At 45.4% G+C, this 19318-nt stretch overlaps 1 protein-coding gene and 1 long non-coding RNA gene across 14 annotated transcripts in view; one reads left to right on the top strand and one right to left on the bottom strand.

Moving 5' to 3' along the window:
* The window catches only part of ITPR1 (inositol 1,4,5-trisphosphate receptor type 1), a 354903-nt gene that overhangs the window by 324179 nt on the left and 11406 nt on the right, over positions 1–19318 (top strand). For all 13 annotated transcript variants that reach the window (XM_017512642.2, XM_037732852.1, XM_017512640.2 and 10 more), the window contains one exon: positions 830–990. In XM_017512642.2, the coding sequence (XP_017368131.1) occupies positions 830–990 (161 nt within the window). The remainder of the gene's footprint in view (positions 1–829; positions 991–19318) is intronic.
* Positions 8927–14189, bottom strand: LOC108292035. Its single transcript, XR_005197441.1, has 3 exons — positions 14031–14189; positions 13702–13773; positions 8927–11961 (listed from the first exon to the last, which is right to left on the bottom strand). It is a non-coding gene; the product is annotated as an uncharacterized LOC108292035 (long non-coding RNA).

Raw genomic sequence — 19318 nt, 5'->3', positions numbered from 1 at the left:
GGTTCTTTTTATTGGAGAAAGGTATTTAGAAGCCAAAATTTGGGGACTGAGGGTGCTCATTCCTGTTGGTGTGCTGCTGCTCCCAGGGCTTATTAGGATACAGATCTAGAGGAGAGGTGTATGCATCTGCCTATGTGTGAATGTATCTTCACACATCTGTGTCTATATGTATGAAAAAGGATGAATTCATACTGATACTTTTCCTTCCATTTCAGCATTACAGGGTTTATTCTCTCTCTGTGTTCTTTTCTCAGGCAGTGAGGGATCCAGCTCTCATTATCCACAATATATTTATTTGATCAATCCTAGAATACACAGAGACTTGAATTGCTCACCCAGGCTTCTGCAAGTTATAAAGCTACCAGCTAGAGTTCAAAATTTGTTTAAAGTTCTTTTTGTCCTTATTCTGTCTCCTCAAGAAACCCTAACATATCTGCATTTTGGCATTTATCTGGGCAAACAGGCCTCATATTCCCTGATTGCCTGCAGTATGTGAGTGTGTCACACACACTCTCATTTTACCCCTAAACACTCCTAGGACCTAGATGGTAGTCTTCCCATTCACTGACAAGGCTGCTAAGACATGTAGAGATGAAGCAGCAGCTGCTAGGTGGCAGAGGTAGGATTCAAACCCAAGTCTGTCTGACTCACAGCCTGTTTTCCTGCCATAATGTGAACATGAATGCACTTATAAGGCTGACAGAATCCAACTCTTCATAAAGACAGGAGTGAAACCGTAGCGTCCTCTCTACTGACAGTTCTGTCATGGATTTTTTTCTTTACCAAGACTGCTCAGCTGGGGCCGGGGGGCTTTCTGTCTCATTTTCAGGCTTGGAAAGAGACAAGTTTGACAACAAGACAGTCACTTTTGAAGAGCACATCAAGGAAGAACACAACATGTGGCACTATCTGTGCTTCATCGTCCTGGTGAAAGTAAAGGACTCCACCGAATACACCGGGCCCGAGAGTTACGTGGCAGAAATGATCAAGGTGAGTGGGAAGGCCTCCCAGGAGCAAGGTGGACTTGGCCTGGCTTCTCAGCCTTGAGCAAGGCCCCGGCAGCCCATGGGGGAGCTCAGCAGAAAAATAACATCCGATGTTGCCTGAGCCCTTCTCACAGATGAGGCGCTATGCTCTGTGAACTTCGTGTGTTCTCTTGAGTGATCCTCAGAGCCACGAGGCAGGTGGTATTTGCTTGTGTTAATGGGGGAAATGTTGAGCTTCAGTGAGATTAGCACATGACCATGGAACTGGGCCTGGGATTCTAATCTGGATCAGACTCCACAGCCCAATTTCCGATCACTGTATTAATCTGCCTCTTTTCTTGATAATGCTTTCCCCCCCCCGCCCCCGCTTCTTTTTGAATAACACTCAGTTTCTAAGAGGTGTCTGAGAGGCAAAGTGATTGCTCACTGTAGTTCAGCATGGTTTGTGTTTGCTCTCAGCCTCGCCTTTCTGGGAGACACTCTGCTAATCATTAGGTGGTGATCATATGATGGAGGAATTTGAGTCCCAAATTAATCTTCATGCTGATGGGAAGTGTGGACCTCATGTCCCTGGAAGCAGGGAAGCTGCTTCAGGCTGTTAGAGTCTCTTCTTGGTCAGGGCTTTGCAGAGGCACCAAACGTGTGCTGTGGGTGTCCCCGGCCAGCTGTCCTTTCAGACCTGTGCTTTCTGAACACCATTAAAATGTTCAGGGGTGGTGGATGGTGGAGTGAGGAGCATGAACTGTGAAATCGAGGGAGTCTTTGTGATTCACACCGGCTCCCTCTGAGGAGAAGGGGCCAACTCTCCTTCCAGTTATCAAGGACTTGCGTACTCTGCCTGATAATGACTTACCCTAAAGGAGCCTGCTTTTTATGCAGATGTAATTTTCAAGCTTTTTATGTAAAGATACTGGAAGTCAGGTCTGTTCAGATAAGTATCATTATTGACAGGCCTAGAGGCAGCCAGGCTTTCAGTTTTATTGCTGGCAGGTCAGTGGTTGCATGGTTGTATTTCCTGAATACCCAGATTACACAGGCACAGAGGCCTCTCCTAGGCTGTGGAGGGCTTTCTGGAGAGACTGTGCTGCCTGTACCCTTGAGGTCCTTAGAGTCAAATTCTGTGCTTCTCAAATTTTGATGTACATATGAATCATCTGGAGGGCTTGTTAAAATTCAAATTCTGACTCAGCAGTCACTGCCAGGACTTTAGATATTCTGCATTTCCAGCAGCCTTCCAGGAGATGCAGAATCTGCTGGTCCAGGGATCACCCTTTAAGTAGTAAGAGCCTAACAGAGGAGACAAAACAGATGCCCACTTAAGATGACTCTCCAGACAGGTTGTGTGAATGATGAGGAGAGGTATTCCCAAACCTTTACATGTATTTGGCCCTCTTTGGTTTGTAAAGTCCTTCCACCTCTAGTATTGTATCTGTCATTAAAGTTATCCTCCATGGGGAACCCGGAGGAAGGGACTTCTAGGATGGGGAGGGATGGATGGAGGCTCACAACAGAGGTCACTTTTGAAAAAGATTTCGAAAGAGCGGACGAAGTGACGAGTGTTATCAATTAGCAAAAAGAAAGGAGAAAAACATCAGCACAGAGCGGGGAGAAAAAGACACAGGTTGCAGAATGAGAATTATGGGTTATCCCTTTTACAGATAAAACAGGTGGGGGGTTAAGCAACTTCATAGGAGCAGCTCAGAAGGAACTGAGCCAGAATTCAAACCAGGCTTGGCTGACTGTAGAAATCGCACTCCATAATCATGTTGTTAGGAAACTGGGAGGCTGCTGGTGATTCTGGGAGCAGACTCCTATTTTTAAGCAGATTAAGGATTCTGATGAGTGCCAGTATGGATTTCCACAGGTGAGGTTTCCAGGGTCAGGACACATTCACTGAAAAGTCCTTAGTTTCTTTCTTTTCCTCCAGCTGTTGACACTGGCAAATTAAACCCTACTCGATCAGCATTTATACAGACAGACCCATCCACATGCACAGATAGTGACCTTCATTTGCATTTGCTGTCTTAACGTCTAGAGGAGGCCTGTACCATTCACCCTTGACTTATGTTCGTTCCTTTTCTCCCCTAAGTTTGTTCTCTTGTATCTAAAGTGTTTGAACGGGCCCTCTCTTGAAATCTTCCAGGGGCCAGTTTTGAGGTTTTCTGTTAATCACCTTACTGTCCAGTCACAGAAAACTCTGGCACACTTTGGGGTTTCTGTCTCAATCGTGGAGACTTAAAGGCGTCTTGTGAGCAGTCACTTGATGAGGATTAAGAGTCAGAGTGACCTGTAGTCCGCCACCCACCCAACCCGGTCAGAGCCCGCTGCGTGGCAATACTGTGAGAACCTGGGCCTTTGGTGTGCTTTCCCCATCCACATCATTCTTTGATTATATGAGACGTCTTGTCAGAAAACCTAAAAATCTACAGCATCAAAGAATTCTTCTCTGAATGCTAAAGCAGCTGCGGAACCAGGTGTTCTGTGCACTAAGTGGTGGCTCAGTGTCAGATCTACCAGCTCAATGGCGGTGCCTTCTCATTTCTGCTATTTGCTGTGGTGTTTGGTCTTGAAACCATGTGAATCCCTGCTGGGGACTCCTAAGGGCGCATTAGCTCCCTCAGGGTAGCAGCTGGGGTGCTCAGCTGAGTCATTTGGTGGGGGGAGGGGGGAGCCTGGGGCCCCTTGGGACCTCAGAGCTGCAGTACAGAGGCTACAAGACCACCTGCGGGCCCCACTTAGTCACCCCCTGTGGAGGCAGCCACAGCTGAGGCAAGGCCCCCACAAGCCTTCCCCCTAAGGCGGGGGGGGGCATCCTAACCACTGGTGCTGGGAGGGAAAATCAGTAATCTCTTCGATAAGCCAACCCCAGGAGGCCGCACCTACTCCAGTGTGGAGGACAGAGAAGCGACAGCTGATGGTCAGTGGCAGAGATGGAAGGAAAAGCAGGCTAGAAGGCTCACTGCCCTCTTGCTTACCTTATGCTTTTGAGACAGGCTCTTTTAGGGTATGTGGTCCCTAGGAAAATCACCTCTTGCCTAATTGCAGAAGGCTGGGGATGTTGGATTCTTCTTCAACTCTCCTTTAACCCGTGGATGAAGATCCCAGAGACTCCTAGAGACTTGTGGAGTGGCACCTGCCAAAGGTAACCCAACAGAACCAATGGAAAAGGCCTCAGATAGTGCTTGGGCAGGGGTGGAGCCCAGCTGCCCTGAGAGCAACTCCCTGCAGACAGCAGCATCAGGGATGGTAAACGGGTTTTCATCTCAACCCACAGCTAGGTCATAGAATATACCTGGGGCACTGTATTGAGAGGGGTTCTTGGAAACCCAGGCTGGAGAGAATGACATTTGATGAGTCATGAAGGAAAGAGCTGTTTGTGTGCGAAGCCATGGCCCGCCCTGCCTAGACCCATGTCCCAAAGGCGCATTCCCTCCATCGGTGGCTGCCCAGTCATGTAAAAACACAGCAGCCTGGCTGGACCAGACACTTCACCTTTCCTAATTCCTGCTGAAACTGGCCTGCAGACAAGGGGACAGGGCCTCTTCTCTCTGTGGATAGAAACAGTTCACTTCTTGTCATCTCTGGAGAGAGGGAAAGAGGGAACATGCGAAGAGTCTCTGTCTTAAGTTGAGAACTCTGCAACCAGCTGTTCATCACAAGTTAATCTTGTTTGAAAGTAATAGATCGTGTTATTTTCCTCTCCCCTTCTGGTCTTTCTCTCTCTCCTTTTACTGGAGATGGGAGTATCCCCATCAAAGCTGGGGCCAGGTGATGTCTGTCATGAAGTTCTCACTACCCAGGAAGTGGAGGCAGCAGATCCAAGGTGAGAGTTTCCGCTCTGCACCTTCCCTCGCCGTGTGACCCCGGGCAAGTCACAGGACTTTGCTGACCTGGGTTTCCTGTCTGTACATCACGGTTCATACCACCTCACATATCCGCTGGGTGGTAGACGTGAGATAAATGCGAGCTGGCAGGTGGGAGGCACGCGTGGAGGGGAGGAGCAGGTGACAGAACAACTGAACAGTGGGCCCAGAGCACACCAGCCAGGAAGCAGGGGCTGCAGGCTGGCAGCAGAGCTGACAGAAGCATCGTTTCCTATGGTTCTAAGACTCTGCGAAACACCTTGGCTGTGGGCACGTTGACACTAAGAAAAGTCAGAGTGGGCATCTTGACTCTAAGTACTTCCTTCCCTGGAAAATCCCTATGTCTTCTCTCTTGAACTTTAAATCTTTAAGTGTCCTTAAAAGTTGAGGCAGGGCATGGTTGACATTAGCGTTCTTTTCTCTGTTGAATCGGGCACAGACACTTGTGAATTCCATCCATGTCTACAGTGTTTTCCTCCACTTTGCTTTTACTGCCCAGAAGTAGAGCTTTCATTGATTTGGGGAGTGGACCCCGAGTTCTGTGTATTCAAGGCAAGCCTTAGATTAGATAATGAAATCATTCATGGTTCACTGGTAGATTTGTCCTTCAACTCGAGCACCTGATGGAAGGTGATACTGTCACCCAAATGACCAGGGGAAGCGAACCCTCCTCCACTGTAACTCACAGTGCCACTCAGTCCCTGAGATGCAGTCTCATATTTGTTGACTTAGGACCCAGGCAAGTCTATGCTTTCAGAGAAACATGACTGTGGGGTGACCAGACATAGCCCTTGGCAGATAAAGGGAAGCGGGTGGGAAAAATAACTCCTTTCCCTGCAGGAACCTGAATTTTGGTGCCATCATAATTTTGGTGATACCCTTTTTTAATAAGCAAATTTTTATTAACCTTGATCTGCATTTAAGTTTTCACAATAATTTATGTGCTACACACCCTTTTTTGAATAATTTTAGCACTGTGTGGCTTTGCTCTAGTGCCAACTAAACTGAGAATTTGTGTTAGTCTATAGATGATGATTTGAAGGGCCGTTATGGGAGCTATTTAATTGGAGTTAAGTGGTGAATTCATTATGAGCACTTTGCCTGAGCGAATTTAGATAGTGCACCCTGGGCGTGTTGTAGGTAAAAGACCAAATATTTGACTCCCAGCAAAGAAACAGCAGCCCATTTTTCTAGTACAGTCAAGTGCAGGAGACTACCTTATTCTTGAAAATTAGAAATTTGAGCAGCATTAAGAAGGAAGGTTGGTAAAGAAGACCGAACAGTAACTTCAGTACACAATAGTAATGATATGGAATAAGTAAGTGCCCAACAACAAATGAATGGATAAAGAAAATGTGGTGTATAGACACAATGGAACGCTATTTGGCCATTAAAAAAAAAAAAAAAAAAAGAATGAAATCCTGTCATTTGCAGCAACATGGATGGATCTGGAGGCCATTATCTGAAGTGAAATAAGCCAAGCACAAAAAGAGAAACACTGAATGTGCTCATTTATATGTGAGGGCTAAAAAAGAAATTGATTATGTAGAGACTGGAAAAATAGAGAACAGAGACTGGGAAGAGTGAGTTGGGGGAAAAGGGAGAGGATGAAGAGAAATGGGTTAAGGGGTACAAACATACAGTTAGGTACAAGGAATATGTTTGATAGCACAGTAGAATGACTATAATTCACAAAAATGTGTGGGGCTCAGGTGATGGACACCCTAGATACCTTGATTTGATCACTATGCCCTATACACATGTAACACAGTTTCACAAATATCCCACAAATTTGTACAAATGAAAAAAATATAAGGCATCTCTTCTGCTAATTATAGATTTCACTTCTATATCTTGGAATTCTGCCCTGTTAACATAACCCTTATCTTTTCAGAGGTGTGTTTTTGAGGGAATGGTGCATAAAGACAGAGTGATCAGATAGAATACTGTTCATCCACATTTCAGAATGTCCTGATACCCTGGACTGCTCTGGCTCCTTCTCTAGGACAGGATATTCATTGGACAGTGAAATGTTTGGGGAGAACCTGCCTCCCCATGATAGCTGGAGTGTTCTAGAATGTACCAGGGCTGCAGTTTCTGGAGGAGCAGTCTGTGCTGGAGTCTGCTTTCCCTGGGAAGGGCTGATAGGATGGTAATGAATAGGTCGTGTGTAATCAGTATGCATGAAATAAACACTGTATGTGCATGATCTCACTTAATCCTCATCACAGCATAGTAGGTAGCACTATTAACATCTTACAGATGGGAATCTAAAACTCAGGAAGGTCGGGCAACTTTTGTAGGGTCGCACTGCTGGGAAGTGCTAGAGCCAAGACTGAAATGCAGAGCTGCTGAACGAGAACCCACCCTCGGGTTGTCCTGACCCACATATCCACGTGTGGTCACTGATGTGGTCACCTCTATGCACGTGCACACAGCTCTCCTGTCAACCTGCAGCCATTGGTTGGCTGGTGGCATCTGGTTTGGACTAGCACATCTTGGACTTGGATCTGCTTATCTCTCAGCCCTGACCCCCAGGGATACTGAATTACCCTCCTTTAAAAGAGGCAAGATGCAGGAAAGGCCCCTTAGCGGGTGAAGAGGAAAGTGGGAAAGAGGATCTCCCGGGGATGCTGACTGGCTAAGGCGTAAATCAACAAGATGGGAGTTAGACGGGGTGTGATTCTTAGAGCTGCTGCTGCCAGTAATCACTGCTCAGACAGCCACCTCAAAACTCTAGGGGCTGTTGAGATGGTAGGATTTCAAGAAAGGATATCAGGCACAGCTCTTGCAAAGGATGTATCTGAAATGTATGTTGATTTTGACCTGCTAAAATATGATAAACTTCACTACCCTCACCTTAGCTTGAAACAGGGAATGATACGTCCTTTGTGGCTCAATTTGGGAGGTGTCTAAGTAAAAGGAGGAGGACGTTTCACTAGAAGCACAGCCAGACTGGAGCTTCCACACCCAGGTGACTCATCTAAATTAGTATAACTCCCTAATAATTACACACGAGAATGTCTGGTCCATCATCTTTTAAGCCTGGTGCTTTTTCTCACAGCAGGGGTAGACACCTCTCTACCTTCTCTCTCTGCCTCTCCTGCTCCGTCTTCCTCACCCTCAACATTCCATTGGAGATTATCCAGTTTGTTCCATTACGGGTTAGTTCACTTGACCTCTTTAGAAACTAGCTATACAGGGATCCAGAAGCAAAGCAGCAATTTTCCAGATCAAAAGTAGTCTCACTGTGGCAGCAAATGGGATGCTCTCTGAAGGTGGTGGGGTGCTTTTGCATAGGAAGGGAGAGTTCAGGAACCCACATTCCTGGAAAATGCTTTCCTAAAAGCTTCAGGTAATTTGCTTCAAAAGAGCAACATGCAAAAGACCCTTTTTGTCTGACAGCACCTCCTGGCAAAATTTCCAAACAAATAAGTTCTATTAGCGAATTCAGCACTACTAAACTTCTGTAAGGAAACATTATGAGAAGATTCAAAAGCAGTAGGACATCTAGCCCTTGTGTTTATCTATATTTGATAAGATGATATAGGAAGCAAACACAGAAAGCAACATGTTAACAAGGGCAAAAGATCAAAATGGAAACAGAATACCTGTGTGCCACTACCTTCTGTTTAAAAGGGGACCTGGCTGAAGTCTTGCACCTTTCTTGACCCAAGAAAGCCTGTGAAATCTGCAGACACTTTCTTAAATGAGGACAACAGCTTCCAACCTTAGGCAGTTCAAGAAACCAAGTGCAGGGGCTGGAGGGAGTAGAGTTATCTGTGGATCGTAATTAGGTCACAGTAAGGACCTAGGTGTGGGGGAAAGATGGTGGCAGTAGTGACTAGAATCAAGAAATGAGCATAAAAATTCGCACAGCCTTCATGGGGCATCTCAGTTTAAGGAAATGAGAAGTTGGAGTCCCGGCCAGATAGCACTTAGGTGCAGGAGAGAGGAAGGGCGAGTCCAGCAGGGCGTGCCCTTAACCCTCCTCTGACCTTTCCACCTGCGTGTGCACCTCCTCTGTGCAGCATCAAGCAGGCAGGTCCTGGCTGTTGATAAAGTGGCGTGGACGCCCTCTGCTTTGTGCAAATGCATGGTGATGGGTTTGGGCTTTTATTCCGAATTCCAGCGAGGATGTTAGGAGGAAGGGCGTGCCTGGGTATGTTCCTAGAAGATTGATATTTCAGCGTCAGTAGTGCTGAGCAGCAGCTTTCCTTGTGGCCCAACCTGGGAGGCCACGAGCATTGGTTAAAATGTCACCTGGGCTCTGAAAGCCCTGCGCCGTGGGTAAGGAGACAGCCTGTTTTGCCTGCTAAACACAATTCCCAGAATGCCTCCTGAAGTTAGCTGGCACCACGGCAGCGGCAAGAATATCGGAGCAGGGAGGAGTGAAGAGGGATTTGGCACCGGCTTCCCGGTGGCTGGAAACAGTGTGTCAGCGTCATTGGACTCGCCGCCCAGCCAGCCAGCCTCTCACCCCACCCTGTGCACTTGAGCTTGGGTTCATGTCAGTGGCAGCTGCACAAAGCAGTTGCTGAGCTTATGTTTCCCCACCCAGCCTCAGAACACATTCTGCCCTTTAGTCTAGAGGGGATGAAATCACCCCTTGTCCCATGGAGCACTTCACAGGCACTTTTCTTTTATTGTGAAGCACTTGGCATTGGGGCCTCGGTTCTGCAGTGACCTCTTAGCACTCCCCTCTGAATTTCCTACATCCTGACCTTCATGGAGGGTGTGCCAGGTGTTGTTTGTAGCAGTGAGTTGAGCAGAGCCCTGATCCGCCCTGAAGGAGCTTGTGTGCTAAGGGAGAGCATAGGGCGTGAGCCAGGTATACCCAAGAGTCTATTCTGTGAGTCTGTGCAGGACATGAGGGTTATGCACAGACATCATTCCATCAGCCACTGAAGACGGCCTCACTGTGCATGAAAACAGTTCTCCCCGTTGGCTAGTTCGTCCAGGGATGTATGGATGTATGTTTGTCCATGCTTTATTACACATATGAAATAGCTGCATACATGCACATTTTCCCCAACTTGGCAGATCTGATAAGCTCCAAAGTGCATTTTCTCCCCCCGTCCATACCTTGACCCACCCTCCTGCTCCTTCCCCGACCGCAGACTCCACTGGGTTGCCCGACTTGCCCTTTACTTCCAGACTTCCTCACTACATTTGTAACTCTCCTGCCTCAACTCCTTTATGTCCTGTGTATTCCAAGTATTGACTGTGTCTGGTAGAGCTGGACTGTAGTATAACAGGATACGGAGAAGTCTGTAACCATAAAAATGCAGTTATAAAACTGCTCTTACCTGGAAAATGTTCTAAATGTGACTGTCTACATCAAGTATATGTATTCAGAGTTCTTTAAAATCTAAGTCTTTACTATGAAGCCTACTGTCATGTCTCTAGGGAATGTGAGAATGGGGAAGAGATGTCAGTTTTAGGGAGAGTCATTTGTGTGTGAAAGCTATACAGGTGAACTTGACTGAGTTTTCACCTTTGACACATCTTCTCTCTTCAGGGCCTCAGTTTTACCGCCTATAAAATGAGGAAGTGGAATCAAAGGGTCTCTTGTGCCCATTGTAGCTTTGAGATTCCAATAAGCAACATTCAGAGTGGGGACAGGAGTTCGTGAAATATGAAACAGGAGGGTGTGAGCCTTAGGGTCTATGTCAGGAGCAAGAATGTGGCTGACAGGAGGGAGAAGGGGACACGCTAGCTGTGTGAACACGCTAGTAAATAACGGGTCAGAGTACAAGGGGCTGGTTAGAAAAAGGGAGGGTTTGGAGAAGATGAATTTGGAGCACATCTACATGACAGATGATCTCTTTCTCCCTAAGGAGATCTTGCTGTGTGGCACCGTTCTTCCAAACCAGTCTCAAGTCAGTAACAGTGCTGGTAGCTTTCTCACCTCTTTATGAATTCCTGTGGATGGTGAGAAGGATAACATCTTCCATCACTTCTTTCTCAGTGTGTCTAGGCAGGGCTGACCTTAAGTAAAACTGTTTCATTTCAGAGCTTTCCAGTATAAAAGCCCATCAGATGATAAAGCTGGGATGGAACGTGGTTGTGTTGAAGCAGCTTATTGGTGAGGGTGTGTGTGTTTTCAAAGGTAAATGTATCTTTCCCTGAAACAACAGCACAGAACTTTGGAAAGATGTTTCAGTAAGTTTAAAACAAACATAATATATTGCTATATAAAAGTAGTAAGAGATCAAAGTTGAATACTAATGGAATCCAGAAAAGAATAGAAGAAAACCATGAAAAAATAGCTAAAATCCTTATCCGTAGCCACTGGGAATGTTCTGGCATATTTCTTAGCTAATTCAAAGTGCCCGGGAAGTTGCCTAAGTGAGATGTCCCAGCTTGGACACTGATGTGGGGAGAAGGGTGAGTGAGCCTGATTGTTCTTTATTCAGATTCTCAAACGGGCTTGCCCTGCCCTTGTCCAGCATAGGCGGCCAGTCCCACCTTTCTCTCCTCCTGTGACCTCTGGTTTCCTCAGCCTGGTAGCCTAGGTGCCCGGGACCCAGCTGTACCCTGCAAGTGTGCACCCTGTGTATCACAGTCCCCGTGGGTGCCCAGGGAATGCTTCACCTGTGGCCCCAGAATGACTTGAAAGGATGATTCTGCGGCTGGCTCTTCCTCGGGATTTCATCAGAAATGGGTGTGTTCTCTCTGCTGGGATGAGCCCATCTTTGTTGTGCTGTATCATCCAAGAACAACTATGGAGTCTGGGAAGGGTGACTGGTCATTCCAGTCCAGCCAAAGATTATATAATGTGGCCTGTTTTGGTAATGTCATTCAGAACTCAAAAGCAGAACCAGACTGACACCTTGATTTGTACAGTCTGGATACCCTTCATGTGGCTTAGTTGGTAAAAAGAGAAATCGGTATCCCTAAACTTTTATCCCAAAGAAAAGAACTTTACACAGGAGTTGAGCACTGAAACTAGAGTCAATACCTGGATTGCAGCACTGACTCTGTCTCAGTTCTAGGCAGATGGCATACTGATTTATAATATTTTTGCATAATGCTTTCCAGTTCATAGGATGTTTTCACAGCCATCTGATCCTTAAAGTAACCCAGTGAGGTAGCTGGTGAGGTGATCTCTTTCAAAAAAAGGAAAAGAAAATAGACCAGGTTGGTGAGCTAGCTGACTCATTCACCATCCTGTATACACACAACTGAAACTCTTCTTATTACAGGCCATTGCTTTTTCTCCTGACACACTAACGTCACAAGGCTGTGGTAGAAATGTACAGAACCTGTGAAATACAGGGATATTAATATGCCTGTGGTCTGTGGTAACTGTACTTTTCAGACAAAGAGAACTGAATTCCTTCCACGTGGGGCTGGCCAACAAATTCCGGGTATGGAATTCCATTTTTAAAAAATTAATAGACTCACAAGATAGAAGAAGAAAAACATTAAAAAGAAAAAAATATTAAAACCATATTTTTAATAAGATTTAAAAAATGTAGATTTTTCTTTATTTGAGCAGTTTGAGGTTTACAGAAAAATGGAGCACAAAGTACAGAGTTCGCATACACCCCCTTCTCCTCCTCCTGACTCCCTGCCAGTTTCCTCTGTTAGTAACGTTTTGTATTATTGTGGCCTGCTTGTTAACATGTGACTTACCAATATTAGATACATTGTTATTAATGTCCCTCCATCATTTGTGGCTTACTTTTCATGTTGTGCATCCTGTGGGTTTTCACTATGTAAATGACAGGTATCCACCATTACAGTATCATACAAGTTTCATTGCTCTAAAAATCCTCTGTGTGCCTCTGATTTATCACTCCCTCCCTTCCTCCCCCTGAGCCTTAGGCTGTCTCTGATCTTACTGTGTCCAAAGTTGGGACCCATTTTTTAGGGTTTTTTTAAACATGTATAATATATATATTATATATATTCTGAGACAGAGTTTTGCTCTGTCACCCAGACTAGAGCGCAGAGGCATGATCTCAGCTCACTGCGACCTCCGCCTACTGGGTTCAAGCTATTCTCCTGCCTCGGCCTCCTGGGTAGCTGGGATTACAGGCCCATGCCACCACACCCAGCTAATATTACTGTATTTTTAGTAGAGACAGGGTTTCACCACGTTGGCCAGGCTGGTCTTGAACTCCTGACCTCAGGTGATCTGCCCACCTTGGCCTCCCAAAGTGCTGGGATTACAGGTGTAAGCCACTGTGCCCAGCCTATAATAGATATTAAGTGGCATTTCAGAGCCACTGAACATAGTTAAAGATGACTATTTTTTCATCCAGACCAATAGATTCTGGTTCTTTGTTTTTAGAGGGTTTTCGTTTTGTTTTGCTGTGATCTTAGAATAATTAGCTCTAAAGATTAATTTTTTTCTTCCTCTTCAATGGAAATGATCACCCTAGCTCAAAAAAGAACAAATGATTTAAAGTCCATTAAGTATCCCATATGTCTGCTTTTGAAGAGATAAATATTATCTTCAAGCCTCCTCCTCCTGACATTTTCTGAGGGTTTAAATACATGGGAGACCAAATCTCTGTTTCCAGGCCTACCTACTCTGTACCCTCTTCTAGTCATTTCTGTAACCTGAGCAACCTTAGGCATTCTGGGGCTTCCAGTTTGTCTTCCTTCCCGGTAAGAGCAGTAGAAACGATGCTGCCATTGGGGTTGAAAAGACCATCTCAAGGGCAGAGAAAGCAACAGGACCATTTTTCTAGGACCCATCTTCTCTCCTATGACCCTTTCTTTTGCCCTCAATTCCCCCCTCCCTCCACTCCAATAAACACCTCATTCTCTGATTTGGCTATAAAAGATTTGACTATAAAAAATGTTCCATTGTTTAGGTGGTAAACATAATACTGTACCTGAGCAGACCTTCTCTGAGGAGGTGATTGATTACTCGGTAGTCTTTCTTAGAACAGCCTCTTCTTTTGAACCTGGGAAGTAAAAAAAAAAAAAAAACCCACTTCTCAGAATGATTAGCATTTGCATCACACAATCCAACTTCCTCCTCCTCCCTCTGTCTCTCTCTCACACACACTCTCTCTCTCTATGTCTCTCTCTCTCTCTTTCTCTTTCTTTCTCTCTTTCTCTCTGTCTCTTTCCAGTCAAGGACATTTCAAGAGGTTGGTCACTACCACCCCCGTGTCTAAAACTTCAGTGTTTGCCTTCACAGGGACTTTTCCAACTTTACCTAGAAAAGAACTAACCAGAAGCTTAGCACTTGTGGTCAGCCTGCTTCCGGCTGTGGCTTCAGTTAGCTTGTCTGCTCCGAGAGAGGAAGCACTTGCTGTGACGGGAACTGCACTGGCTGGATTGTAGGAGGACCAGGGCAGACAGTGCCTAATGGCATTGGTATGTGAGATGCCAGCAGCAAGGAGTGAGCAAAGCAAAGCAGAACGAGTCAGATCCAGTGGCAGATTCGGCCAGCAGACACTCAGTGACCCTGTAATCCTCTCCCCACTGCATATACACACATCCCAAGATAATTCACAATAGGCAAAGTTTCTTGCTGAAGATGACTTTTCCAAAAATGCATTAGAAGCCAAGATACTGAGACACATTTTTGATCTTGAATAGATAATGCAGGCAAGATTCTGCAAACATTCGTAGGCCTTCAGGCTCTGGCTGGCTGGAGAGGCATGGGGGACAGACTTCACTGGAGTCATTCAGCGCTCAAACGACCTCAGAGTTTTGTATGAAAGTCTTAGCTAGAGAGAAAGTAATTGGATTCAGGTGTTCTCTCTCTGACCTATTCCAGTAATTGGGTTAGTCTAAACATTTGCACTGTGCGATTTAGATTCTCTGTGTAGAGGGGGACCCTGCTGGTGGGGAACCTTATACCACAGTAGTGCCTATCCTACACAGGGTGCAAAACCAGTGAGAAATTGAGAGAACAGTTTGGCTAAAATTGCTAATTAATTTTAACTACCAGGTGCTCCTTGGTAATTTGAGATTTAAAGTCACAGCCCAGGACGATCATTTAATTAAAACACTGGCAACACCTAGGATCTCACATTTGGGGTTCTACCCACTTCAGTGCAGAAAAGATAATGCTTGCTAGTGGGATCCCTCCTAGCCCGGCTTTTCATGATTAGATATTTAGGGAGGCAATGGGGAGAATCTGTGTGGTGGTGATTGATAAACTTCTAGACCAGAAAATCCTTTTGCTATCTTTGCATTGAAGGCGTCCTGCGAAATGGAGAATGAGGCTTTATCCCTAGGATGGGAGCACATGGCCCATGTGGCCTGCAAAAAGTATGACCTTCTTTGAAGTGCTGGGTTTTATCTTTAACATTTGATTGAGCACTTTGGGAGGTGGAGGTGGTTGGATCACCTGAGGTCAGGAGTTGAAGACCAGCCTGGTCAGCCCATCGCTACTAAAAAATACAAAAATTAGCCAGGCATTGTGGTGCATGCCTGTAGTCCCAGCTACATAGGAGGCTGAGGCATGAGAATAGCTTGAACCTGGTAGGCAGAGGTTGCAGTCAGCTGAGATGGCACCACTGCACTCCAGCCTCAGCGACAGAGCGAGACTCCATCTCAAAAAAATAAATAACATTTACCTTTCTCTTCTGGTCTAGGTAAGTTTTTGAGTTTAATATAAAAATATTTCCATCATTTACCATTGATTAAAATGGATATTCTACGTTCTAAAAAGACACAGTATTTCTCTATATGGCTTTATGTACCCCTTAGGTGAGGCCATCAAGTCCCAGGATTACAGGTATCCCATGTAGCAGCACAAGACGCAGGACTTCAGTGCCTCTCCACCACCACCGAGGCGAGGGGCACCGATGCCAGGAGCAGCCCTTGGCATGCTGATGGGTCCCATTCGCGTCTTCAGCACACACGCTTTAGGCACTCACACTTGGAGGTAGGTAGAGAGAGACAGGGGGAGCTCCACAGAGGTGAAGAACTACGCTCTGGGACCTGGCCAGTGACCACAGTTCCTGGACTAAAGCAGCTTGAGGACAGAGACCTTGTCTTTCTCATCTTTAGATCCTCAGCACTCAACCTCATGCAGGAAACAGAAATTGTAAAAGCTTGGTAAAAGACTGTTAGATGGAGGAAGTCTGTGCATTTTGCATTTATTCAAAGACCCTTCTGAAATCATTGCTTGGAGGGCCAGGAATCACATATGGCATGAAAAAAGGTGAGGATCTGCCATGAAAAATTCTCATTTTAATCCGTAGTCATTTGGTCACTTGCTATTAGAATAAGGGAGAAAAACTGTTCCTTAAACTTTTAGCTATGTGCAGACTCTTGCGTTGGTTTTCTGGAGTCTTTTGAAGGCCTCATTAATGTGGACTCTGTTTGGAAATCTGTGTTTTCTATTTTTATAGAAGGTTTGCTAAGCAAATGAACATATGAAAGATTTGAAAGCCAGATTTTAGATGGATTCAGTAACATTTTAGGCAGTTTAGCCTTCATTTGCATGTCAGTAATAAGTGAGTTACAGGTGAGTTCTGACTACTAGCAGTGAGGACCGGGGATGTCCATTGTCTCTCTCCCCAGGTCTGGTCAGGGAGGGCGGCCTTTCACAGATCTCCTGTGTCCTTCTGTTTCCCTCCAGTCTTCACTGTCCAAGCTGCTCCTGCCTGTCTGCCCTCATCCCCAGCTCCAGCCACACTGGAGCTTTACTGTGCCAGTGCCCTCTGTGAAATGTCCTCACGCTTGCCCAAGGGCTAACCTTCTTTAGGGCCACACCTTGCTTGAAGAAGATCCTTGCCAGTCATTGCATGTCAGGTCTTACTTGGATGCTACTGTCTCTACCGCTCCTAGATACAATATAGCCTGCATTATTCCTTTTTGTTTGTTTGTTTTTAGAGAGTCTTGCTGTCACCCAGGCTGGAGTACAGTGGCGCAATTATGGCTCACTGCAGCCTTGACCTCCTGGGCTCAAGTGATCCTCCTGCCCTAGCCTCCTGAGTAGCTAGGACTACAGGTGCCCACCACCATACCCAGCTTATTATTTTTATTTTTTGCAGAGATGAGGTTTCACTCTGTTGCCCAAGCCAGTCTCAAACTTCTGGCCTCAAGCTGTCCACCCACCTTGACATCCCAAAGCACTGGGATTACAGGCATGAGCCACCATGACTGTCCTGTTAAAAAAATCTAGATGATCACTTTCCTTAACTAAATCGTAAGCACTTTGATGACAGGAATTCTATCACATACTCAGGTATCAAAACTGTTTCTCCTTTGAGGGGGTCCAGGATGCAGTGACCATGTCTGTGTTGCTCCCTGTAGGATCCTCGACATTGTTGTATCCAAAGTGGGATTTTGGATCTTTTTTCTTCAATTTGTTTTCCTCAATTGAGGTCAGTCTGCAAAAATATGTAGCAGCCACCGTGAGTATCTAGGACCTTGTGCTATGTGATCTCTCTGCAGCTGTGCTTTGGTTTGTGGCTTCAGCAGCCCAGCCCACATCATCCCTCCTCCCCTCGCCCTAGTGGGAGTGAATGATCACCAGTGACCCGTCACCTATGTGTGCCGTCTTCTGAAAAATGAGGTTTCCTCCTCTCTTACAGTTGCATAGTCCTTGAAATGGGCTCCTTCCTTGGTGGGAAGACATGGCTACGTCTGAAGGACTGACACAGGGGAGATGAGTGTAGTCAATGATAGGTCACTGCAGCTGCACGGCAGAAAACTGGTTACAGAGGGGGAAGCACTTTGGGTTTCTAAGCTAGTCATCTCTGAAACGGAATATTTTTTTAACGATCTTTTGCCCATTGCTCTGTGATGGGAAATTGATGAATATAAGCTAACATTAAGACACATGAAGTGTTTATGCAGAGTATAGGAAGGTAGAGGTTGCCCTTTTTCTCCTCCAGCAGTCGTGGTAAGCAGCCCAGGCATACTACTTAAGCATTTGTTACCAAGGTCCATGTAGAAAAAGAATAGCATATCCTTCTGTCCTTCCATAGCTTATACTAAGGTGGTTCCTGCCTTCATAAAGCTCAGAAACTAGTGACTGTGACTCTGCCCACCCACCCACCAATATCTTAAGCAAACACTCTATGACACCTTGTTGTCAAATGTAGTATGACTTCTTGTGGTAGCTTTCATCTAGGTCTTATATGGCTTCTGTATCGCTAGGTGGCCTTAGGTCATGATCCAGTTTAATGATCTCACTTGATTTGTAATGCTTGGACATGTCTCATGAAGTATTTTAAATATATTGATGCCTTCTACTATATACAGCAGAGGTGAGCAAACCCAGCCTGCTACCCGCATTTGTAAAGAAAGTTTTATTGAAACATGGACATACCCATTTATTTATTTACTGTCTGTTTGGGGGTTATAACAGAGTAGTTGAATAGTTGTTACAGTGACCGGGTGGCCCACAAAGCTGAAAATATTTACAGAAAAAAATGTTTCTGACCCCCATGGTGTATACAAAGCAGCAATTACCCACCATTCTGAGTGTGTGTGTTTGGGGGAGAGGGGCTTGATTTGTTTTAGAAAGACCATTAAATGTATCCTTACAAAATGAAACTGGTCCAGGTGAGAATGACACCAGACATGTGGAATGAGTCAGTTTTCTTCCCCTGGTCTCAGGATAAGCTTTTCTTACTGTTCATTCCTGCCTCTCTGTACAGAACTGTTATATGCAGCATGCTCTTTGGGAGAAAGGCATATGTGGGCAGAAGGAAGTGAGGTGGGAGGAGGAGTTGTCCCATTCTGTTAACCAGTAGTGAGAAATACTGTTTACAGGCATAAGCTATAGACATCAGAAGGATGGAGATGGACGGGGGAGGAAACTGAATGGGCCTTTCTTAAACTAGTTGCCAGCACTCATCAACCATTTCAGGCTGGAAGGAAAAGGAAGCAAGAGGAGTAGTTTCCGTAAGCCCACAAATGAGGACCTTGACGGATGGAGGAGCCGATTTCCCATTTCAGCCTCTTAATGATCCCTCAGCCACGCAAATGCATACATGCACATGTAGCTGTTAAGTGCCAGAACACTTGGGACCTTAAAATTCACCTCACTTCGAGTGTTTGCAAAAGGTTTTCCCAGTATAATGCATTTTAAAATACACAGCATAGTATGAGGTTCCTGGAGCAGTCAAATTCATGGAGACAGAAAATAGAACGATGGCTGCCAGAAGCTGGAGGGAATGGGGTTAGTGTTTAATGGGGATGGAATTTCATTTGGGGAAGATAAAAAAAATAGTTCTGGAGGCAGATGATGGTGATGGTTGCACAGCAGTGTGAATGTACTTAATGCTGCTAAACTGTATGTTTAAAATGGCAAATTTTATTTTATGCATATTTTACCACAATTTTTAAAAAACAGCTCATCAGCCATGTAATTTGCAAAGATCAGAGCAGCAGTGGCAGTATTCAGATTTGGAGATTAGGACTCTTGTTTGGAACCTATGTTTTCCTTACATTTAAATTTAAAGCGACTTCCTCTTAGAATTAAGAGTTCCATTTGTATGCAATTAAAAAGATAGCTACTGAACAATTAAAATA

The sequence above is a fragment of the Cebus imitator genome, unplaced genomic scaffold, assembly GCF_001604975.1.
Source record: "Cebus imitator isolate Cc_AM_T3 unplaced genomic scaffold, Cebus_imitator-1.0 Scaffold474, whole genome shotgun sequence".
Taxonomy (NCBI): domain Eukaryota; kingdom Metazoa; phylum Chordata; class Mammalia; order Primates; family Cebidae; genus Cebus; species Cebus imitator.
Note: the sequence above shows the minus strand (reverse complement) of the source record. Positions and strands in the feature narration are given on the sequence as shown.